Below are 26,542 nucleotides of genomic sequence, written 5' to 3'. Positions count from 1 at the left end.
TTTGTGGATTCCACGTGATTGGATGCACGTGACTGTGCACCTAAAATGGCAGCACCAATACGGATCCCTGTTTAATCCTCTTTAGCCAATGCGATAACAGTATACAATACGTTCAAGTGCACACAATGATAAACATACACACACATAAAGCTCACATACATACACTGGCATATTCATCACCGACATTTTAGGGGCAAATGTCCAGACTCTCTACTTCTAGGGACTCTAGTCTGGAGTGGCAATACAAGAGGGTGCGTTCCAAAATTCTACTCGTCAGGTAGAGTAAAAGGTGGTTTATAATAGCCGTAACCATAAGAAATTGACCAATCATGGTCGATTTATAGAAGAATAGTCGACCTATGATTGGTAAATTTCTTACGGTAATGGTTATTATAAACCAACTTTAACTTTGAGACCAATCAGGATGAAGAAGTCTTAAAGTTTTTTAAGATTTCTTCATCCTGATTGGTCACTCAATGCTATAGCGTATTCGATTTGCTGACTTGACCCGACTCCGGGTTAATGTCTGTTCTTTTTATCTACAACGCATTAATCAATTGGCTGAATTATTCAAATGCGATTGGTCAATTCTCTCTCTGTCCAAGATCTCGGACAGATTTTTAGTATCATAGACACAAGGCTACAGGTAATAGCCTTTAAAATATTTTAATAAGTTGATTCTTCTTCCCATTACTTTTTTACTTTTGTTTTTCGAAATTTCAACTACCATGGGACAGCACAGAAATTTCATTTTTAAATCTTTTGAACTTATAGGCTTGCTACAATAAGCTATTAGTTGGTATCATAAGTCATAAGCCATAAAATTTAATCAATCACAATCAAATGTGACGAGAATATTCGACTGTGATTGATCAATTCTTATGACTTATGACTTATGATACCAACTAATAGCTTATTGTAGAAAGCCTATTAAAGGGCCTCGCACATGAAATACATAACATAACATAAGCACAACATAAGACCGATAGACCAATGAGTATCCAGCATAAAGTCGCCATATTGATTTATATAAAATTCCCATTGGTCCAGAGGCCTTATGCTACGCTTATGCTCTGTTATGCATTTCATGTGCGAGGCCCTTTACTTTCGTACAGTTCGGTCTGTTCATTCGAGGATAACGTGTTCCGTGTTACGTGCTAAACGGTCTACAGGCACGCCGTATTAGCGCGCTTACGCGACGCGGTCGCGCTGGCCTCCGGAGGCGAGGCGACGAAACGTCGAAGAGGAGGTGTACGGTCGCGCGAGGACGTGAATTCCCTGGAGGAGGAGCAGGTGAAGGTGGTCGATGGGGCACGACGACGCGGTTTGCTACGCATGTTACGCAACGTGTGACGCGACCGTTGATCGTCGTCGTAGCGTCTCTTTTAACGGGCTACCCACGCGAGGACAAGATCTCCGGGGACGCCCGCCTGCTTGCCCACCCGTCCGTCCGTCCAACCGACCGACCGACCGACCAACCAACCAACCAACCAACCAACCAAACTAACCAACCGACCGAGCGTTCGCGATGACGGTGCATCATCTCCGCGAGATACGGTGGAGGTTATGACTGCGTGCTCTCGTGGATGGTTGTCCCGTGCGTGGACGCGAACGATTAACGGCCGCGAGTACACAACGTCCTTCATACATGTACGTTCGGCGAGAGTGCTCAGCCGACGTTAACGGAACGTCGCGATTCAACATCGCGACGAGCGTTTCCTTACAAACGTGGTGCGCGGAGAGCGGGTCAAGGAAAACAGTGTGGCAAATTGGCGACGACGAGTCATTGCGAGCACTGTGGTGGTGCTTACAGGAGGTAACCCATTTTGACCCGGTCGCGCAGCCAGCTACAGAGAAACGCAGAAAGGAGACTCGGAGACTCCGTTCGCGCCGCTCGGCGCCCGGGGTGCCCGCGAGAGAGCACGCGCGACGAGAGCAACAGCCAGCAGCTCTCGTCGCAGCATTTCCGACGACATCTCGTCTCGGCGCATCGCGTTGCGTCACTCGTGCCCGCGACGCCATTTTCCAGAGTTGTAAGTGGCGTGACTCTAGCCGACAACAGCGAGACGTGACTCTAGTTTCGCGTGCCGCGTATTGCTGCTCGCCGTCGCTGTCGCCACTGTACCGCGACGATCCGTGCGAGAGTCCACATCGTCTTCGGTCACGGGTGGATTGTATACACACATAAATGGCGGCTGACGAAAGATGGTATTTTACGAGAGAGCAGCTTGCAAACACGCCGAGTCGAAAATGCGGTATCGACGGAGACAAAGAGCTGAGCTATCGGCAGCAAGCTGCGAATTTCATTCAGGATATGGGACAACGGCTCGTAGTGTATCCTTTTCTTCACGTATGCGCGGCGTTCGGTCGCGTTCTTGATCATACGCTTCTAGATTGTCCATCTCTCCCCCACCCTCACGAATCCACGGCTCTACGCGTCTCGGGCCAACTTGACATTCGCCGGGCGTTTGCAACCAGTGGCGAGTGTCCAGGTACTCTTCGCGGGAGTACATCCGAGACGCGCACAGCTCTGATCTCCGCTTGACGCACGTCCCTTTGCCCCGCGTGGCGCGGACATGGATGACACATGCGGGGAATGGAGGATTCACCATATTGGAGTCTTTTGTACAGGTACCGTAAACGCGATTTTGATCAATTCCCAACAGCGAGAAGGCTCGGCTGCTCGGGGATGCGGTACCTGGAGCGACATGTGTAAGTGTTGCTCGAAGCGTATATATTTCTTAGATGGGAATCATTTCCCATCACAAGAGAACGAAGTGAGAATTAAGACAAATTTAAATATGACTTTAGATCCTGAACATATCAGATATTTAATACCATTTATATTTACTACATTTATTTTGATATGCTTCTTATTGATTGAATTTCAATCTATCTTGGAATTTCTTGCATATCTGTATACAAAGTATAGGCGAACATGTCTAGCTCTGGCAATGAGTTGTGAGAACTGATCGTGGACGATGAGATGTAAAATGTGAAGAGGCAACCAATGTAGTACTATCTTTGTAAACCATCTCGTGTGGTAGTAATATATAAATAATTTAGAAATGTATAGATTTTGTATTGCATACAAATCAATTGTTATATTGCAGTTTTATTGCAATACAAAAGTTTTAATTTTATTTAAAACTTTTGCAACTTTCAGAAACTTTACATCTATTTTTTTATACCTATTCTTATGAATGTTTTGTTATATTTTGCAAATTGTGTAATATCTCAGTATTTTTCTTAATTTGAATTTCTCTTTTTGAGAACTTGATAAGAATAATATGTATATATTTCAAATTTTAATATTTTTCTCCAATCATTAAATTAAACTGTTGGAAAAATGAAGGAAGAACTGTTGTCTGCCCTCATTAAATCAATTTCCCACACGATTCCCAGTGTAATCCCTTGAGAATGATAATCTTAATAAATTATTTTATATATAAAAACTACTGTATCTTCTATCTTTTTTAATCTTACCATTTAATCTAATTATATGAAATTTCAATGTAGAGTAAATTGTTTTCTGTTATATTTTTTGTGTTTTTACAAGATTTTAAAAGAATGTTTTAAATCTTCTTCAATTACATTGTAATTTGACAAAAAACTGTCTTTTTCTTTAATTATGTTTACACAGATAGTACATACAGGTACTGTGAAATACAGAAGCATTGAAGACATGTACACTTATGAATTTAAATTTTGAATTTTTATGAACTCTGATAATCACTTGAAATCTAATGTATACTGTAGAATCTAGTATATAACACAGAATATTTTAACATTACAAAAATTAAAGTATTTCAATTCTAATCAGAATGTTTTGTCATTACTTAATAATTGTAATGATTATTATTTTGTACAAAGAAAAAAACAATATCTTGTTCCTACAAAATAGTCTGTTTTATATACTTAAGCAATTGAAAATATAATATCAAATATTTTTTAATCACATTTATATACGCTGATAGAAGCAAAATCGTTTATGGTACATATGACATGAAAGATTCCAATATGATGTCTCCTATTTTCCACATATTGTCTATTCACGACGGGGTCGTGGAGTTTGCAATGACCCTATCCCTTTTAAAATTATTATGAAAAGGATAAGACATATAAATATCTTTATTTATAATATATAATTTATAAGAAATATAGTAAAAATAAATATTAGTTTTCAAAAATATTCTTAGTTGCAGCATTAAGGTTTGTAGCTTGACTTTAAATCCAATTTAACTTACAAGGAACACTAGGCAACCCAAAAATTTAAAAAAATCTGAAACTTTGTACAAATACAGGAGTTTATCCACAAAAATATTTTTTGTTTGTGCCCAATTTCAGTTTTAGGAGGTTAAACTTTTAAAAAAATTGGTTTTTTTCTTTCGAAGAAACAATATATCGTCGAAACAATAAGAGATAGAGAAAGATGTTCTAATTGAAAGTTAAATGGCTTGAAGAGTACTTTGTAAATTTTTTTTTCACTGGTGGGGAAAAATTATAAAAAGAAAATTTTTTTTATCACTTATAAAGTACTCTTCAAGCCATTTAATTTTCAATTAAAACATTTTTCTCTATCTAATTGTTTTGACGATATATATATATAAATTTTTTTTTGAAAGAAAAAACCAATTTTCTTCAAAGAGGTGTTTTACTTCCTAAAATTGAAATTGAACACGAACAAAAAATATTTTTATGTTATAGATGAACTTCTCTATAAGTACACAAAATTTTAGATGTTTTTGAATTTTTGCCTGGTGTTCCTTGTTAGTTTCTGTCTTTTTTAATTCTAAGAATTAAGAAAAGGTATAAAAAAATAAGTCTAGGAATATTATAAAATTGTAATATGTCCAATATAATTCTTCATAAAATCGATGATACACATGCAAAATATATGAATAAAAAATAAAATATGACTTATCCTTAATCTTGAAAATTTCATCCTACATATGTATTACATAATTTTGTAGTGCAAAAAAATTTCTATGAATACTGGCTATTTTCCTTAATAAGAAAAACAGATCACAATTGTGTATCAATACAGCCATTGTATATATGCATCGATTCTACGTGTTCCACTCGCTAACACAGTTCCACAGGAATGCTATTGCTGTGGCGGCACTCTTTCTAGCAGCAAAAGTAGAAGAGCAGCCAAGGAAACTGGAACATGTTATCAAAATGGCATACATGTGTCTCCATAGAGATCAAGCTCCACCTGACTCCAGATCAGAGGTAAGAAGTGATTAAAGATATTTAAAGAGTCTTCAATAGAAAGCTTGTGTCTCTAAACATGACTTTTATTGTTTAAATATATAAAATATCATATTTCATATATTTATACAATAGTAAGTGTTAGTTTTAATACATTTTATATTTTTACATATTATACATATTTGTAATATCTATTTTGTTACCTAGTGTGATCTATTGACATATATGAATGCAGATGCTCATAGAACTCTAAAAGTCTAATGCATAATGAAAAGCATAGACAATAGGCACAAGGAATAAGGATAGTCTAATTTAGGAAAACATGTAAAACGTTCTTTGTTCAATATATTGAACTTTCTTAGTCTCTGTTGCTTATACTTTTCATTATGCATTAGGCTTTATAGAATATCCTGTGCTACATGATACTTGAGTTTTAATTGATATATTGTTACTTGCAGCAATTTCTCGAGCAAGCACAAGATCTGGTGTTCAACGAGAATGTTCTGCTACAGACATTAGGATTTGATGTTGCCATTGACCATCCACATACTCACGTTGTTAGATGTTGCCAATTAGTAAAAGGTACAGGTTAGGTCTTAGTATCATTATAGTATCATTATATCGATGTAGAGTTATCAAACGTCCTACTTTAGGTCATGCCTTGCAAATTGATCTTTGATCTTTTGTACTACCATCTGTGAATGAAAACAGTAAATGTTCTGCTTTTATAGTTTTGAATTTAACCCTCCAATATCGATTTATTAAAATATTAAGAATTTAGAATTTGTTTTATTATGTAAATTTTTATATGCTAAGAATAAAATAATTAAACATACATTTTATATAAAAGAAATATGTGAAAAGGAAATGAAAGAAATATATTATTAAACCTTCGTCATATTTTTACTCACTCCGTTTTTTTGTCTAATCCAAGTTTTTTTTTATTGTTCTAAGTTTTGAAAAAAGTCTCAAAGAAAAATTCAAGATTATTTTTCAACATATCTGTTATTTTAGCGAATAATTTTATTATAATTTTATTATAATTTACAACTCAATTATTAAAGTCTTTTTTTAATAAAAATTTCTTTTATTTTAGAGAAATTTGAGAGTAAAATTTTGCTGTGAGAAAAGAAAATCTAAATTACAAATGGAGGGTTAATATGTTTTAATAAAATAATAAACACAATTACAGCTATCCCATCACTTAAATCAGTTTTTAAATATTTTTTTGTTTAGTCGCCAAAAATTATTTGTCCACTTTATCGTGCTATCATAAATATCTCAACTTTATTTAATTTTTAATCTCTTTTTGCGTTGTACCATTTAAGTGGGTTTTTTTTCTTTACAAACATTTAAACCATGTCATGAAAAGAATTTGTTTAGAACTGTTAGGCTATCCAATGATAAAATGAAAAAAAAAAACAAAACTAAATTTTTTTACTTAAATGCTCTGAAAAAATATCACCTTTGATTATTATTTTTTGATTATTTTAATGCCTGAAAGTATTATATAAAAAAACAATTATTTCATTTTTTGGTCCAATGATTGGACTGGTCCGATGATAGTACTGCGATTAAAATTCAAAGAGAATTTAACTTTTTTTTTACTTCTGTCCTTTATTTACAGATTGTCTTTCTTTATTGTAATATTTAATAACTCTATGTCAATCTATAAAATTACTATGCTTTGATGAAATCGAATGAAAATGGAAACTTTCTGTTCTAGCGAGCAAGGACTTAGCTCAAACTTCATACTTCATGGCATCTAATAGGTAACTGTTTTTACATCACTATTTAATGATAGTATTTTTTAAACTTTTTCTCTGCAAAAGATTATTTTTGTCAATATGTAAAATGATAGTCGGTTCAGAAATTTCACAGATATTATCTTCAAAACATAGGATAAAAGTAAAACTATGCATGGAAAAATCAGGAAACATAGATAATCTATTTTTTAATTAAAAAAGAAATAAGTTCAAGTAATTATAAAAACAAGTTCACTTTTTGATGAATAATGAATTTCTGTTTTACATAGTTTTCATACAAGAGTAAGTCTCCATTTCCTATGTTAAGAAATAGTACACTTTCCTATATTCTTGTATGATTTCTTAAACAGATATTTAAAATAAATAACGGTTTTGTTCGCATAGATCTCTATATGCTCCATGCAATTCTTTTATAAGATTTCTTTTTTTTGCAGCTTACATTTAACTACAATGTGTCTGCAGTACAAGCCGACAGTTGTCGCTTGTTTTTGCATACACCTCGCATGTAAATGGTCCAATTGGGAGGTAAGAGAAATATATGTCCCTTAAATATCCGCATAAGATTTGTTATAGATTATTGATAGCAATCAAATAGATTATTATAGACTATTGATAGCAATCAAATGAACAAGTGTGATAACAATCGTAATATAAAAATTATAAATTCGGATTCATACATATGTTACATATGTGCGACGCGCAGTTTAAAATTTAAAAATGTATTTAAATATTGATGTACAAATATTATTAAGCTCCACTTTGAAAATGACATTTCTTCTATTTGTTTGATAATTGCTTATTCTTTTTTCATGCACAGATACCACAAAGTACCGAAGGAAAACAATGGTTCTGGTACGTAGATAGAACCGTTACTTCGGATTTACTTCAAGAACTAACAAATGAATTCCTCCACATATTTGACAAGTGTCCATCGAGATTAAAGAGAAAAATTTTAAGTATCTCTGCAAATCAGAGTCCAAGTACTCATCATCCGAGTCTGTCGAATTCTCCATTTGTAAGTAACTTGTACTTATGAATGTGATTTTGTTTCCTTCTTGGTTTTAGCCTATTCCGTGAACAAACTAACTCGTATCTTTCTCTTTCTCAGGATTCCGAGCCGCGTAAAATATCTCCAACTCCATTAGATGGTGCCGCCGCCGCTGTTGTTGCCCATTTCAGTCGTTCTCATCACGCGGTAGAAGGTGCCGCTGCTGCCCATTCGAGCCGCTCTCATCACGCAGCGGAAGGCACCGCGGGTGCTCCTGCTGCCGCCGCTGCTCATTCCAGTCGTTCTCATCACGCGGTGGATGGTACCGCTTCTACCTCCGCCAACGCTATTACTGCCCATTCGAGTCGCTCTCATCATGCTACAGACGCTACCGCTGCCCATTCCAGTCGTTCTCATCATGCTCAACAGGAGAAGCAGGATGAAAAGAAAGGAGTTATCGGAGGATCATCGAGAGGCACCGCGATAGATTATCGAGAGTATCGCGAGAAGAAGGAGCGAGAACGTCTGGAGCGGGAGAAGGCAGCCGCTGCTATCGGCCATATCACCGATCCTAACAAGCCCCACCATTCGCATCATCATAAACCAGTATCGAATACAAATATGCCGAGCAAACATCAGATGCTGTCTGTGCAAAAGGGCATTAATCTTCATCATAATCATCATCATCGACCGGACATGAAGGTAGGCCAACCGGTGCCGCAGCGACACTCGACTGGTAGTCAACCTAATCGTGATCCCAGTAGACAACGATTGTCGAGAGAGCATAATGCCGGCATGGCCACCACAAGTGCCGGTATAACACACTCCTCGCATTCTCATGCCAATTTAGATAGTTCCTCGTCCGAATCCTTACCTCATAGGTCGGACAGTGGTGTCGTACAGGATTCCACATCCTTGGCACATAGTAGTTTGCAGGAAAAAATGAGTAATAATAACCACACCGGACATAGAGTGAACGCGCTCGATAGCAAACATCAGGCGCACGATAAGAGGTTGTACCGAGGAGAGGACCCAAGGCTCAAATCCGCCAAATATGCGGACATGAACAGAATTGAAAACCAACGACGAAAAACAGAGACGCTGGAGCAGAGATGTGAGGAAGTGCGAAAATTGATCGAGAAGCCATTGCCGCCGCCGAAGCAGGCGGACATACCGTATCTGATGAACGCGCAGCAAAAACAGCATCACGCCAAGTACAATCAACAACAGCAGCAAGACAAAGGCAGCTCATTCTCGGGTGATATGAAACACATGATAACTGCCAATCAGAACACGCTTCCGCAAGGTACGTCACCAAGCGCTTCGTCATCTCAGAAGTCTGCACCCGTAAAGGTGCAAATGTACAGTCAACATGCGCAAGGTGTATCACAGATTTTAAAAGATACTATCAAAAATGGCAATTCTCAGTCTTGTCTGAACACATTGAACAACATGGATGATACGAAATCAGAGAAGCGATCGCGATCAATGGTGCACGAAGAATTCGCTGAGAAAAATTCTGTCGACGTTCAACAGAGCAACTTACATACACCACCTGGCAAACACAGATCATTGTTCAGCCCAGAGACGCCAATCGTGACCAGAGAATCGCATGCGCAAAGTTCAAGGCCTAAATCGAAACAGAAGACACCACCCTCCGCAGCTGCGAAGATGAAGGAACGCGTGTCACCGTTCGCGAGTTCTCCAACTCTGCAAGACTCGATAAAACGACCATCCAACGATAGCGTGCATAAGAGGACTCGTGCATTGAGTATCGGCGAGAACGAGCCGATGAGAAAACAAGATATCAAAACGGAAGATACAGCCAGTTTGGAGGCGATGAAGATGCTCGGTCGCGTGCCTGATCTGATCCAACCGATACGCGACAATCCGTTGTCGTCAAATGGTAGAAACAGCAGCGTGTCATCCATCATTAATGATCTAAAACCGCCAGAACTCATTAAATTCGAGCCTGATCAACCTCGCTTCAACGTGATGTCACAGCAAAAAACCTCATCGATGAACGTGAACGCACTGACTAATGGTATGGACCTCAACATAGTGAAACAAGAGTTTCCGGAACATCGTGTGAAAAAAGAATTTCCAGAGCATTATATAAAGAAGGAACCAGGACACAGAGCTCCGGAACCAACTCAAACAAAGCTTGAATATACATCGCCAAGTGTCAACAAGTCCGCACAGAGTATAAGTGCGTTACTCCAGGAGACACTGGCGCCGATGCCATCGCTGTTACAGGGACTGCAACAACCTAGCCAATTACCTACTCAGCAGGTACATCAAGAACAATTGCTGCATCATCACCAGCAACATCAGCTACAGTCTGTTCAGCATTCGTTGATGGATCATCAATTACCAGTATCAATGACTCAATGTTTATCGATAGCAAGCGATAATTTCACGCCGATAGCTTCGACCGTTGATATCAGTGTTCTCTCTGACAATGTATCAATGACGCTGCCGAGCAACATAGTGGAATTGACAACGCCAGTCTCCACGGTAACGACTGTTCCTCCGGTCGAGGAAAAGAAATCGGAGCATCATAAGAGCGAGAAGAAGAAAAAGAAGGAAAAACATAAGCACAAAGACAAAGAAAAGAGTAAGGAGAAGCATAAGCATAAACACAAGGATAAAGATAAGGAGAAACATCGTGAGAAAAAAGATAAGGAAAAAAATGAGGAAACCCCAACGACAGCACCCATCAAAATTACGATCCCCAAGGATAAATTGAACCTCAGCACAGAAGCATCGCCAACCGTCGGCGGAGGTCTCGGCTCTTCGGACAAAAATATATCACCGCAGAGCACGGGCTTAAAAATTAAGATTCCAAAAGAACGGCTCAAGGGTACTGATAGCGTGCCTACTTCATCGGCCGCGCAGCCACCGATGGTGCAGGGTCCATTAAAGATCAAGATACGTACCGATCTCGGCATCTCGAGGAGTTCCGCGGCACCACCATTGGCGTCATTATCGTCGTCGAATGGATCTTCGCACATGCAGTTCTCTGAATCATCGGCTAATGAAACGACGAGTCGGAAACGCGAGCGATTCGAGATGATGGGCGAGAGCTCGGGCAGCAGTCTCCCACCTACGAAGAAACAGGCAATGATGATACCCCCGACGGGTTACGGCCAGGGCCACCGACCCGGAGAAAGGCAGAATGGCAGACACTATAACTCCGGCAGCAATAATAAGGTACGTGGTAGAGGCGCCCGTCATCTTGGCGGTCGCGGTCCACCACCACATCACGCAGTTGCCGGTCAGCGCGGTAATATTGGTAGTCACTATCAACGAGAGATTTACGCGGGTAACGGCCGCGGTCATCAACATCAGCAATCTTATTCCCATCATCCCCCGACCGTTCGTGGCGGATATGTAACGGAGACTGGCCATGCTGACCAGGGCACGGATTCTTATTTTTATGCTAATTATCCAGCATCAATGTTCAATGCATCCACTGGTGGTTACATTTTTGATTCCACCTATCAGCAATATTATCAGCCACAATCTCAATACTCTCTACTTTGGGAATCATCAATGCTTCCAAATCTATATCAAAATCAAAATATAATCCAATCGGCTACGTCCACTCGGCAGGAGGATGCAGGAGGACAATTGTTGCCTCCACCGCCTTCTCAACCGCCACCATCGCCTCCTCCCCTGCCGAGTGGGCCGCCACCTCCGCCGCCTCCACCACCTCCTCCGTCAATGCCTGAGTGAAACATCTTATTTACATGTTTTATATACCTGTGTATATATTACTTACACACACAGACATATACATATACATATCTATAGAATGAATATATGTATGTATTGTATATATAATTTTACATATATATATATTTTTACAGATATATATTACATATTATGTATCGAATTGTTTGGAAAGTTTGTTCTGCATGGCGCGAAATTTGACAAACATTCAAAGATGATGTGCAATTTATACAAAAGTAATACATTTGTTTGATGTTTTTAGAACCTCTCTAAAAGAGTGTCTAGATTATTTTTGACTAATACTTTTATTTGATATTATGATTATCAATAGTAGGTGATTTACTAGAACGTTTCATCAAATGTTTTAGAGATAAATTGTCGATTTTTTCTAAAATCTAAAAATCACACGCACTGACATCGTTTCTATACAGCACATACCTTTTTTTTTGTTTATGCAGCATTTTTACAATAGTAAAAGAACAATAAATGCCAAAAACATACGTTCTTATCTTACATTTTCTGAGCGCTGTTAAACAAAGATAACTCTACAAATTTTATAAATAAGTTTTTGTAAAATGACACTAAGGAATTTTTCTCTTTCAAGTTGTATGTATTATACCATAATACTATGCAAAAAGACAATTACCGAGGACATTAATATCGATATCTATTAAAAACTTACTAAAGCTACTAAACTACTTTCCAAACAACCAAATATAAAACTGATACACATAAAAAGTTATACATATATAATATAAAGAATTTATTTACATTATAGACTTTGCAACTGTAGATCAAGTTATTTAGATTATATATATATATATATATATATATATATATATATATATATACATACATATAAAATTTTTGTTATTTTTACAAACCTAAATAACTTGATCTAGTTGCAAATTCGGTAGTGTAGATAAATTCTTTTTTTTATGTATATATATATATTATGTATATATAATTTATATATTATATATTTAGTAATAACAGAGTAGAAAGCGAGTGGGACTATATAAAGCACTAGACATCTCTTTCCAACTAATTGTCAGGCTTAAGGCTATATTAGGTCTAAGGATCTAGAGCTATATTAAGTGGAAGGAAGAAAACACTCTCATGAAATCCGGTACATAATATTTGCACTGAAACTGACAATTTAATAAGAATCACAGAAGAAATATGATGTCCAGAGACAATCAAGAGTAATGACTTGTGCCAAGTAAATGTATAAAGCCATCTGCTCACACTACTATTACTAAATATATAATGATTGTATATATGTAATTGCATAATTTTACACACACACACACACACACACACACACACACACATGTAACTTGTAATATACATAAAAAAAGGAAAATAAATTTTGCATCGTCGAAATGATAATGGTAATCAAGTTTCCCATTATCATTTCGACGATACAATATTCATCTTCCTTTTTTTACATATATTGTAAGTTGTAATGGAAGTTGTATTGTATATAATTATGCAAGTTACATATATATATGTTTCCGTTCTTTTCCGATACTTTCATTCTTTTTACTATTTCTTAGAATATTTAGATCAATGAATAGTTTATATCTGACGAAAAACCAGAAATAGCTTATCAAATGAATATTCTCTCTCTCTCTTTCCACTTTTTTATGTTTTCTTATTCTTTTTTTTCCCTGTAGCATTTTTGATTACATCAAAGTGCTCTGAAACCGATTAATTTCTATTCGCGTTTGTTTGAAAATTTGTATATTTGTATAAATGTAAATAGTTTTTATATATATATGTATAAATAATTGTATACATATGTAGCAGTTAAAAAATGTACATAAATTATTCAAAATTGAAGAACTAATAATTAAAACTGTACAGAATATGAATATAATCAATAATACAAAATTTTTCTGTATATATGTAAATATATAGTACTTTTCTATCGTATAAACTCAGATTATGGACATAATAGATTATCTTAGTTATTTTGTTAAATTAATCATTTTACATATAAATATAAATATATATATATGTATATAATAAAAATTTAAATGTATATATGTATGTATATGTGTATACACATACAAACACATTTCTTTTTTATATTTGGATTAGACGTTGAAATTCAACGCACGACTTCCGTAATCGTTCTCGGAGCCATCTAAATATTAGTGTGAAAACGCTATCATTTTTTTTTGTTTTGCTTTAATTTTACGAAATAGTTTAGTAGAAATAGAAGCATGATATTATATCATTTATTCTCTTCATCACCCGATTGTTTTTTCTTTCTGTACATGTCATATATGGTGATCATGGTGTAAGAGTTGCGTATCTGCTCTCTATGCCAAAATCCAAGTTTAAATCCACCTAGAATATATCAGATTTTTAATTGATCACCACCTCTTGGAAGGCAATGGCAAACCACCGAGAGTATCTTTGCCAACACAGTTCCCAGCATGCATGAGTATTCATCAAGTAGAAACGACAATCTTCAGTCATGAAAGACTGATTTGAAGGAGAGATATGTCGTATAATAACCCCTCTGTAGGGAATTTTAGTCGAACGTGGCATTGTTCCTTATCATAAGATTCTTATGATAATAAGTTTTAACTTAATGTCATTTCACTACGATAAACAATACACGTTCGATCTTATGATAATTTTAATCTCTCTTTTTAACATGAAGTTAGTTCCCCACTTGTAGTCAGCATGGTCTACGTATAGTAAGTTTGCTATAGAAGTACACCTGCCCTTGCTTGAACTATTTTTCTTTCTATACATAGTGCCTGAAAAAATAAAATAATTAAATTAGATATATAAATTTAAAAAAAATAAATAAATTTTATGAATTAAAAAAAAATAATTAAATTTAAAAAAAATAAAAAAAGTTATAATAACTAATCCTAGTAAATTGGAAAAGAATCTGTGCTTAATTAGTACAGAAAATAATTTTTGTCAATAATATTAGAAATCCTCTGGGAAAAAATTATATATATCATTTTCTTACTGTGCAAATTTGAATACATTAAAAAATACTATTAATTATTTCAGCTATTTTTAAAATTTATATATAATTTTCAAGGTCTTCAAAAAATTTCCTGCATAGAGTTTTTGGTTGTTTTACAAATCATATCTTTGCTATGAGTTTAATTGAAATTCCTGGTATCTCTGCAGTTAGTATTTTTTTATTATCATAGGAACTCGAAAAATAAAAATGTTAGTTAAGAAATAGGAAATTTTTTGAAAATTGCACTATTTTCTGTATGCGAGACATTCTTGCAAGCATTTTCTCTCTGCACATAGTATATTGCTTAATAGTTAAGTACAATAATTAACGGTTGGATATATAAGAGCCTTAGGAAAAACATCACATAAGTTCGTAGAAGAGGAAAGCCACGTTGCAAAAGTTTGAGAAGAGGAACTGCCACGTGTGACAGAAGAAATATTTTAGACAGAAGAGATATAGTGGAGTGAACGATATGATTTTCTATCGGCGTCAGCTATTCTCGAAAAACTATTTGCTCGCGAAGATAGAAGCCTTCGCTATTAGCGAATAGCGAGGAATACGTATTGTGCTTTTACTAGGGAGTTAAGCGATTACGAATTGTTTTGATAAATATGAAACTTTAACTTGTACTTGAAATTATTAATGATTTCGAGTAAATTTTGTGTATGCCACTCTCGAGCACGACAGTGTAAATTTTTTATAGAACAAATATTAACTCAGGAACGTCGTATCGGATTAAATTATAATGCGATCAATATATATTACGCTCGAAATATATTTTCCAAGAGTGTATGCTGTGTATACGTATGTGCACATACATATATATTTATACAATGATGTTTAAAAAATGTATAGTATATAATGTGCAGAGAGAGGGGGGGGGGAGAGAAAAGCGGTGTTACATCGGAATCGTGAATGTGTCATTGTTAATTGTTATATTGTCACAATTGTTCTATCGCTGTTTTTAACGCAAACGACTAATTTGCGAAATGCAGAGGATCTATGATTAAGCATAGTTGATAATCTCATTTAACGATATAAGATGCTTTGTATATATTGTAATTTTTTCTTCCCGTGTAAACTCAAATACTTTCGCATAATGTACAGCATATTGCTCTCTTTGAAATTTGTAATAATTATATATGTATTATATGTATACATATATTTATATGTACGTACGCAGATACGTATGTACATATATACATATTTATACAACTTTATTGATTCCTGCAAACTTAGAGATGATAGCAGAGAAATATGACTTTAAAAGTAAAAGTATTGCTAAACATAAATGGGAAAATAGTGATTAACTACATACTTTTGTATCTTGCAAGAAAAGGGGACCAATATCTAAAATTTATAATTAATCATTAGTGAAAAGCTCAGTTTTTAATTCGATCATCCTTTTAACTTAATTCTTTCCTTCTTCAGCTTTACGTAACGCCTTCGCTTCAATTAACTCGATTTATATACATAACTGTAAACTTATATATGTATACATAATTACATTTCCGTCTTTAACATGTATTCTAAATTTTGTTATTTGCACTCCGTGTATCTTCTTATCTCTCAGTTTCCTCTCTTCTATTTCTAAATCTTTTCCCTGTACAAACTTGTCTTATTATCAATGCTTTCATCCGTTTCCTCATATATGAGCTATAATACATATATATGTAAAATTAAATATTTTTCTGACGTTGATGTTACATTTGGCTTTTGTTAACTATCGGAGCTTACACGGGATGAACATTACCTCTAAGCATATGTACTTTTACATGCGGTTTTTCTATCGTTTTTAAACCGTGTAACGCGTAATCAGATATGTGTCAAATTTATTAAAGACTATATATATATATATTTCGGTATATTATGAGTAATTCCGTTTCCGAAATGTGATATTTATAACGTCGTGATGAGGATTTTTAGGAAGAAATCTCTCGTATGTTGCATAGAACACTATTCTCAGGAAACTCACGCGTTTTTTCTCTTATTTATCATGTAAATTGAAGATTAATGTACTAGCGACTCGATCTCTACCGATTGTAACCCGATGTAATACGACAATATGTGTAAACAAAATCATGCACGGTGACGAAAACGCAAGTCAAAGAAACAAAAAAATTGCGTAGTCAAATTGTGCAATTACGATAGTAATTGATAGTAAAGGAAGAGCAGTAGTAAAAAGACAAAATAATTGCTAAGGTAAATAGTAAATATCTAGTTTTTATATTCTGTGATCGTAAAAAATGTAAGAAAAAAACAAAAGAATATATTTTATACATATATATAGCATTCTATACGTCATTATCATAAATCTTTCTCGTTAAAATAATAAATTTTTGGATTAGTTTTTAGAACTGATTTTTTCTTAATAAAAATTCTATTCTGTTAAATTTAAATTTTTTAAATTGCAACTTATTTTAATAAAATTTTTGTTTAAAAATAATTGAAGTGCATTGCAAAGTAAATAAGTAATACGAAATTTTCATAAAAAAAAAAGATTAATTTAAGATATGACAGTGGGTCTGTGATTGATAAGTAGCTCAATAGAGTTAAAAATGAGTGAGCGAGTGTGCGAGAAAGAAAGCAAGCGAGAGAGAGAGAGAGAGAAATAATACACAACACACGCACACATACACACATATATGTATATATTAAAGATGTACATAAGCCTCCCCAGCGTTTTTCACAAAAATATTTTTGATAATATCTTAGAAATTCGCAATTTTATTTTAATAGTTCTCGAGATATTTTCTTTTATCTCAGTTCAGAGTAGCGGGATTTTCTATTGTATTTCGCCGTAATAAAATAAACTAGATTTTGGATTAATGGAATCGTCGACAAATCGGTGTATATTGACAATGCTTTTAAACTGTTATTAGCCAACGAATGCTGCATCGAGCTAAACGAGTAATTGTCGTGTGGACAATGGAAACTCACATGCGTGAGTAGCGAACACGATACGTGTGAATTGAGAAATATAAATCTTAGGGTACAAGTAACACTCGACAAAAAGAAGAAAAAAATATATATGTGTAACGTAAACAGTGCATAAAAATCTGTACACGATGTATATTCACCACTCGTCGCGTACGCTACCTGTCTTGAAGAAAAGGGAAGAGTAAAAGTTATTGATTGACATATAGTCACTGAACATTTAAAACGTTTGTACTTTCAATTCAATTGCAATTATTCATTTTCGATTGTTTATAGAAATTAGAGCGAGAAATAGACGATTGTAGATGAAGAATTACACGGAATCATGCAACAGGCATCGTATGCGTCGCGTGGTTGATAAAAAATGAAAAAAAAAAAAAAAGAAATATAAAGCAACGCAAATAAACGTACTGTGCAAACGAAACGTACCTTAGTAATTATTTTGTCTTAATACCACACTTGTTACATGTACTTATGCAGCATCACACACCGTACCGCCGCATCTTTTTTTTTTTAATACATATGTACTAACATCACGGCTCACAGTATATTGTACGATTATTATACTGCGAGATAATTGCTACATGAGTCACGCACGAAACAAGTTCACCAAAAATCAACAAAAGATTAATTGACGTTGCCCATGTCATTTGTTCCCGTTGCTTGGTGAAGGGTACATCACGATTACTGTTGCTACTATTGTTAGAAGTAAATTATTACCGTCATCGCTAAATTATATTATCGCTGTTATTGTAATAGCGTTGCTAATGTTTTGCGATGTGTGCGTGCGTGTGTGCGTGCATGATGAGCGTGCGCTTGCATGTTTTATACACTTAGTTGCATCCGAATGTAGACGAGCTGCATGCGTAGAATTTATAAATAAACGCTTCTGCTAGTGTAGCTTAACTCGATCCCGCTTTGTTGTCAGCTTGCATAATCAAGGAAAAATCGGAAATCAGGAGTAAATCCATAAGTAGAAATCCCAATATGACACTCCATTCTTCTTCTTTTGAACTGTAAATTATAATTAATTTGTTAAGTATATATTTTTACATCATGCTTTTCGCCCATGCGAAGATCCCATATGCTAAAATTAATCTGATCTAATGATTTTTCATGATCTATTCGTTTCTAGCAATCTTTTAAAGAAAGGGATATTAGAAAATTCACAAAAATAAAGAAAGAATTCACGTTACATTTAGTTAAAAAAATGTAAAAATTGAGTCATTTATTTTGATAATTTTGCCAAAAAAATCGTCAAATCCAGTTCAGATTAATTCCTAATATTTAAAGTTTGAATTCTCGTAAATAGTTCTTCAAAATAATAGACTCAATTATATTAAAGGTGTATTAGAAGTGTACATGGTGTCTTTATTTGCGCAACGTGTATTAGCTATTTTTACGAAGTACTAGCAGATACTTCGTTCATGTTTGCATTACTTCACTAAGCAAGACGTCACATTTCTATTTGTCATTTTCAGGAAAGACATGCGTCCAGCCATCATAAAAGCTCCAGCAAACTGCCTCAGTCTCAGCAGTCGGCGTAGTATGACTACTTGGCTCAAGTAAGCACGTGGTGCTGGAAATGGATTCTCCTTAACTCGATCAGTCCAGTCTGAAGAGGAATAACTCATGAATGAGGAAATACGTTTTGTTTTCCAACGATTACCTTGTGTGCATTTTCCAATGAGGACAAAACCAGAAGTGGCGCTTTGGAAATGTAGTTTGCTGTAGAAGGTAGTTCTTCATATCCGTATTAAGAATTCTAAAACCTCGCTTCAAATACCCTTTAGTTTTTTAAGGTATGAAGGACTATCTTTGCATTAAACTGCGCTTTTAAAAGTGCATTTCCATTTCTGGTTTCTTGCGAGATATCTGAGATGTAACATTCGAATATGTTTTGAGATATTCTGAGAAATACCATGGCATGTATATTAGGCATATCTGGTTTATGCCATTGATTATTTACTTCGATAAGGATCATCTCTATTCGGTTTTCTTCCTCACTCTCTCTTTCTCTCTCATTTTTTTCTTTTTTGACGATAAGTAAAAAAAGAAATGGGAATACGTGTTACTTGTAACATTTATCGTTACCATTACTTTCTCTTTAAATCTTGTGAAAATAACGTCACTTTAAAAGAATGTAAAGAAGTTTGTGTAATATTCGAGTAAATTGCCACTTCTATGGGATTGAAAAGACTCGTATTTAGTTCTGTAGAAACTTTGACTTTTATTAGAGTAGTAAATCACTTGAACTCAGACTAAATTTTTACTCTTTTAGAGTGACGTTTTTACAAGATTTACAGAGTTTTACAAAAGTAACGGTAATAATAACGTGACATTACGAATAATGCGTTACTTCTCATTTCTGGGCGTTTTGCATTAGCTTTTGATGAAAGCTGTCATGACGGCAAAATACTTTAGCGCTGTGATGTCAGAACTAAAGGCGCAGTTCACATGAGAAATCGAATGGAGGGAACGCCTACACAGGGAGAAAGCATGTACACTCTGAGAGAAAAGTCTTTGGTGTTCGTGATTATAATTGAATATTAAAATAATAGTTAGGAACTCCATTTTTGTAGTTACTGTTAGTAATAATAATAAAATACAATATGTTATACTGTATGCGTATTCTCTCCATTCGACTCTCGCGTGAGCCGCGTCTTCAGTCTGCCATCATTGCCGCGGAGTAGAAAATAGAAATTAAAGAAAAGAAAACATGATCTTTTTTTTCTGGTAAATCAGATGTGACTAGACATTTCTCTTCGCTCGCAATCTGCTCACTCTTTCTTCCATTTATCCAGCGTACACGCGATTAAGAATAATGTTTCTTAAACAGAGATGATTCTTGTTGATTTGTAAGATAAATGCGGACAATGTGAGGCTCGTGTTCTTAATTAAAATTAATCATGCACGACGAAATGCGTGACACATTGACACACATAATGCCATGACTACTTCGATACGATCTAACACTTCGCTATTTCACGCGCCAGTTTTTGTTTACTTCTCATAGCGATTGTGTGACGATTTAATAACAACTCTGACATGATTTAACGCTTCGCTATTTCCTACTCGAATTTTCACTTTTTATAATAGAGTTCCATGTCTCGAAGTGAAATTACTTACATTTTATTTCATTTTAGTGTACGTTCTCTTTTATCATCCAAGTGATTGATAATTGATAACATTTTACAGTTGATAATTTCTCATGAAGAAGAAAACTATCTGGTACACTGAAAAGAATATTTGAAAGAATTGAACAAGTATTTTTTTAATAATTATACTCGCGCAAATAACGAGGCGTTAAATTGGAGGAAGTTCTAGAGGGCGAGATCTTTATAGTTTCGGGTTGAAAGGACAAAAAAAGTAAAAAGAGAGGAAAATTATCGTCAGAAAAAGAAAATATACTGTAAAGATAATTGATAACAAGATGATAGAAGGATGGCAAAAGATAATAGAAAATGATGACAGAATTCTTTCTTCTCACTATTTCGTCGCCTTAGTTAGATATCTCATATTTATCCCGTCGTTCTTCCCCGGAAAGAACGTGAATATTCATTGCCGAATATTCTTGGCCTGTAAATTAACCTTTGACAGGTTGATTCGTTGCAGAGAAAAATTTGGCAAATTCGGGATTTTAATTTAAGTAGCTACATCCAATGAAAATTTAAGATTATTATAAGAACAGACCGACAGCGCGCGATTTGATTTCGGATCGCTCGACTTTCGGGGCTATAGTTAGGTGAAAATTTGCGTACTTGTATATTGGGATTGGCGTGGCGCGCGAACTCTAGATTTTTTAAGTAAAGTAGGTCAATATTACATTACTACAATTAAGGATTGTTTACGAACTTCGAATACGTTATGCATTTAACAATGCCTTATTTCCAGGCTGTGTTTTAATTGATATTTTCTCCCGTGTATTTGTTTCTTTTTACACGCATCACGTATGCTGCTCATAGAGAGTATGTCCATTCACATTGCCTCATGATGACTCAACGTTTCTCAAATCCTCCGGTTCCGATAATTCACTTCATCGAAAGTCAATGTCACCTAATGTTCTATCTGTTACCGATTGTTCCACGAGATAAATCTACGACCGAATGTCTCTACAACGAAACGATCGATTTCAATTAAGGAGAAACAAACAGATCCATACACATGACACATTTACACACATACATGCGCATCCATACGCATACACGTACACGTACACGTGCACTGAATACCTGCTCGACATTTATATTATCACCTTATTGTGTAAATAGCTCCCTGCCCGCATAATATAATAAGTAAGCGTCTCATATATGCTCTATCGTGTAATCTAGTATAAAGAACTATAAGGTAATATTGATATTATACAACAGACTGTAAATAAGATTATTTTGTAATGCCAAAAGAAACCAAATGAGAATAATCTACTTCGCACGGTGTTACGCATAGTTGAATGCGTATGAGTGACACGCGTTTAACACACGTACGTATACACAGCATACACATAAAACACAGACACGAAATATATCTGCGCGCGCGCGCGTCGGATGATGTTAACATGTATAATTGCGCGCAATCACCGATTGCGAATCCACGCAGCACACCTTATCCGAGGTACGTCCGTGCAACTGCTCGTAGACAAGATGTGCTCGGTGGAAAGTCAAACACGTGCACAATGTTTTGTTCGACGATACGCGCCGATTATAGTTAAACTTTGTTCAACGGTACGCAACGCCGTATAGGATCAAAGTGTGTTCGCTCGGTCGACGATCGTCCCAATCATACTTTATTTTTCTTTTGTTTTATATATAAATATATATATATATAAAAATAATCAACTTAAGTTAAGCCTAAGTTAAGCGTCAATTATGTCAGACGTATGAATTACGAATTGCGCAATTTATATCGCGTATCCAACGATAAAAAAAATAAGAGAACGAAAAAGAGATTAGAAGTATCGCGTCTCTCGCCACATGTAGCTGTACCGAGATTCTGTAACTTCCAAGTCTAATGCACAATGAAAAGCACAGGCACATAACAACAGGGAGTAAGGAACAGTTTAATATGTTAACAAAAAACGCTTTATACGTTTTTTTTATTTAATATATTGAACTGTTTCTTATTTCCTGTTGCTATTGCCTGTGCTCTTCCTTGTGCATTAAGCTTTAACGTTAGTGTTGATATTGTTACATTATCATTGCGCAGCTTTTTTATAATATACAATATCTGCGCAACGACAGTATAACGATACTGTTAAGAGTTATAGAATTTCGCTACTGAGCATTTAATTGACTGAAATTGACTATGAAACAGAGTGAGAGAGAAAGAGGAGAAGCGGCGTAGAGACGTTGGATTAATTAGCACCATTGTTATTGTATAAAATATTCATATCGCATTACTCGAAAATGAGAATGTGTTTTAATTTTCTAATTTTTTTTTTTGTAGTGTGCACGTGTCGACAGTGCACATGGCATACGTGGCGCGAGCACAAGAAATCCAACGACGATCGTATAATGTGATTGTAAAGAGATGTATTGTTGAGGTCAGTCTACAGTAGGTGTAGTAAGTTCCAAGTTGTAAAAAGTTCATTGATCATAGACGAGTATTCTTCTCACGTTCGATTATGACTATTCAATTTTTTACGACCCAAGGTTTACTATACTTATTTTAGATTAACTCTTATTTGTTTGATTGAAGAGCGATCGAGTTTTATGACGCGATAAAATTGCGCGACGCCGCACATCTCTCATGATACGGCAGGAATATTTTTAATTCTTATTGTAGAGGAAAAAGAAAAAGGGAGAGCGGAGCGACGAAGTCGATTTTGTCGCGCCGATGTACATTTCGGCGTAATTATCAAGTCTCGTAGCTGAGAAGAGAAACGAAAGAACGAAAAGAGCTAGATTTCATTCAACAATCCTCTTTCGTTGAAAGCGTTTTCCGTTCGTTTCTCGGCTGCGCGACGTTTATCGCTAATTCTTTTCGCCAACACATGTAATTAACGCAATTGTATTGCGGGGGACAACGAGAGCCGTTGAGTGGAACAACGTCATAGCGAAAACAATGTTTCTCCCTTTTTTTATGTTATAATCTCGCACTGTTTTGTATACACGAAAGACTAAAAAGAATCTGAAAACCCGTTTCGTTTTTTTTGTATAAAAAGCAGCACGTAATCAAGTAATTATTCCGACGGGAATGTAATTACTTGATTACATGTTTTTTATTATTATTAAAAAAAAAAAAACGAGACGAGCTTTTATATTCTCTTTAGTTTTTCGTTACAAAAATCGCAAATGAGCAACTACGTCAAGTATTTCCATGAGCCTTTCTGTGCATCTAAGTTGCAGAAAGGGGAAATGCTTTTTTTGAATGTATTTTGAATCAAAGTTAATCAGCATATATCCAATCAATCCACGTGTTTCTCTTAACAGCTCTCGTCCAAAACCTGAAAGTAACGTCCGAACGATCGTCGAAAAGGAAAAGAGAAAGAGAGAGAAGGTCACAGTCTTCGTCGTTGTCGCGATTATGAAATCGTATGTGTATGATGCGCCGATGAGACGAGCAGGCTGCCGTAAGCCAATCGCGCTCCTACTAAAAGAAATGAGCGAATAGTGAAAGTCGATGCTAAATACGATCGAATGAAAAAATGTAAATAGTAATTAGCTGTAAGGATTTTAGAGAAATAACAGCCGTTTTCACGGCGAGAGACGGAGAGAAGGAATGTAAACTACCGCTCTCGCGTAATTTTGCACGTACTCCCCGGTCGCGCGGAGAGGATCTCGTGGGGTTTATCGGGTTCGCCGTTTCTTCGACAGCAGGAGGAATAGAATTTTCGGACTCGCCCAACCGCGTATGTTTCGTATTCATTTCGCCAGAACAAGACGAGGATACATCTCCGGGGATGTATAGCGCTACTAGAAGCGCGTATATTTTCATTAATTGTTGATTGGTACATTGTGCGTTGAAAATAAAAATTGGAGCATAAGTGAACGGAAAAATCGAGTGACGGAAGCGTAAACAAAATTTACTTTTAAGAAATTGGAATAGCAAAACGTAAATGTGTTTATTTCATAAAACTTTTTTAAGAGACATTGCTTTCCTTTTTCTTTTACATTTTCAATTTACGCTTCCTCGAAATTTTTTAATCTTTTTTTGGTGTAACTCGCGTCGTTAGCTGGACGCACATAAACGCATTAAATAATTATTTTGTTTGGGCGTAATAGATGAATCATCTTGTGGTTCGCGAGGACTTGTGTGTTCACTGGATTCTTCCTGCTGAGAACGGTGAATCGAGATCCTGCTAACTGTGCTGTTCCGATTCGTATCTTTCTCATTTTTTATTCTATTTTTCACTAAAAAAAGAATTTGGTAATGATAATTAAGCTTTGATAAAATAATTTCAATTAAATAATTGGATTAATATTTAGCTAAATATAGCTAAATATTTAATAATTATACTAATAGTAGCCAGGCGGTTGCTGAATATTATGAAATAAAAATATTTAGTAATATTATATTAATCGAATATTATATTATTCTGGTTATATTAATATTTGAAATTATTTCATCACAAAACTCGTTATCTAGCCGATACAGCACATTAATATTGTATCAACATCTCAGGAATATTTAATCGCAAGATTGCGAATATTTCAGCAACATTGTGAAATATTGATATAATATTAATAAGACATTGCAGCAATGTCTAATGTCTAATGTAGAAAAATCAATATTGAAAAAATATTCACACTTCAACATTCAACATCGCAATGTTGCTACAATGTTCTGTGCTGTATGGGTAAGTATCATCTAGGCTTAATTGTTATTACCAGACTCTTCATTTGGTGCATTTATTCTCGAGCGCCACGTTCCACGTTTGACTTGATGGATGTGACAGGTTTTACGCGTGTCTCGTGGCTGATACTCGAAGCTACGAATTTCAGCACAATGTGACTTCGTGGCGAGCCGAAGTTCGCGACCCGGGGAGACTCGGTGAATCGAGCCGAGTTTGCTGTTAGTTTAAGACGGCGTGCAAAAAATTGTCCTAAAATAAATGAAAAAAAAAAAAAAAAAAAGGCAAACGATCATTAAACCAACTGCCAAAGATTTTCTTTACCCTTTTCCCTCCGTAAAGGTTTTCAATTTCACGCCACTCACATTTTATTCGACCAGATTTCGTTTAAATTTCGATAACTCAGCCGGAAGTGAGAGGGTGGGATGGGGGTAGGAAGATTCGCGCGCAACTTCATTTCGGGCCTCGTGCCACGTGAAGTTACTTACGTTACGAATATGTAGCAACGCGAACTTGAAATTGTTTTGCGCCGTGTTTGTACAGCCGTTTAATTATCCAGAATTTGTTTCTGTATAGTTATAAGACGTGAATTTAATAAAGAGAGTATTCTTCGTCGCTAAGGTATATTAAGGCGTTTTTTCATTATTTTTATCCTGCCCCTTTTACTGCGTCTTTTACTTCTTAGAGCCGGTCTTAATTAATATTTTAATTAAAATAATTACTTAATTTGAAGTATTATATTTTACATAAATTATAATTTGCAGGAAATGGACAAGAAAAATAATACGATCAATATTAAGTTTTGCAGTTGGCTGTTCTTAAATTTAATCAATCGATCAAGTTAATCGGAAATAGTGAGATCGGTCTTTATATTTTGTTTCTAACTAATCAACGAAATATTTAGATGATACGAACGCGAGTTTGATTTGATCTGACTGAACCACGTCGCATTTTTCTAACTTAAGAATTATTATAATTAATAATTAATAAATAATTTTTATCAGAAACTGAAAACATTTAAATAAGCTACCAAAAATTTTCTTTGTATAAATTTTTTATTTTTTTTTAATTATCGCGAGACAATTAATCGATATTATATCGATAGAACCCAAATT

At 35.2% G+C, this 26,542-nt stretch overlaps 1 protein-coding gene and 1 long non-coding RNA gene across 5 annotated transcripts; one reads left to right on the top strand and one right to left on the bottom strand.

The window, feature by feature from the left end:
- The first annotated feature begins 1,171 nt into the window (after positions 1-1,171).
- On the top strand, positions 1,172-26,051 carry LOC105196809 (cyclin-T). 4 transcript variants are annotated; one of them, XM_011162935.3, is made up of 8 exons: positions 1,174-2,334; positions 5,025-5,235; positions 5,673-5,796; positions 6,941-6,986; positions 7,415-7,505; positions 7,798-7,995; positions 8,089-11,181; positions 19,120-26,051. In XM_011162935.3, exons 1-8 carry the CDS (start codon positions 2,189-2,191, stop codon positions 19,183-19,185), a joined length of 3,975 nt encoding a protein of 1,324 aa, XP_011161237.2. In that variant the 5' UTR covers positions 1,174-2,188; the 3' UTR covers positions 19,186-26,051. The 4 variants fall into 4 exon arrangements, with proteins under 4 accessions (XP_011161234.2, XP_011161235.2, XP_011161237.2 ...); XM_011162934.3 differs by having other exon boundaries at positions 5,673-5,802; XM_011162932.3 differs by lacking the exon at positions 19,120-26,051 and having other exon boundaries at positions 1,172-2,334; positions 5,673-5,802; positions 8,089-12,350.
- LOC113003967 lies at positions 12,641-19,120 on the bottom strand. Its single transcript, XR_003268783.2, has 2 exons — positions 18,068-19,120; positions 12,641-14,480 (listed from the first exon to the last, which is right to left on the bottom strand). It is a non-coding gene; the product is annotated as an uncharacterized LOC113003967 (long non-coding RNA).
- Positions 26,052-26,542: the final 491 nt, after the last annotated feature.

The sequence above is a fragment of the Solenopsis invicta genome, chromosome 2 (assembly GCF_016802725.1).
Source record: "Solenopsis invicta isolate M01_SB chromosome 2, UNIL_Sinv_3.0, whole genome shotgun sequence".
NCBI classification, from domain to species: Eukaryota; Metazoa; Arthropoda; class Insecta; order Hymenoptera; family Formicidae; genus Solenopsis; species Solenopsis invicta.
Note: the sequence above shows the minus strand (reverse complement) of the source record. Positions and strands in the feature narration are given on the sequence as shown.

Coding starts and splice junctions, on each gene's coding strand:
- LOC105196809 (XM_011162932.3), top strand. CDS start 2,189: ATGGCGGCTGACGAAAGATGGTATTTTACGAGAGAGCAGCTTGCAAAC. Junction 2,335..5,024: donor ATGGGACAACGGCTCGTAGT/GTATCCTTTTCT, acceptor TAAGAAAAACAG/ATCACAATTGTGTATCAATA. Junction 6,987..7,414: donor TACTTCATGGCATCTAATAG/GTAACTGTTTTT, acceptor TTTTTTTTGCAG/CTTACATTTAACTACAATGT.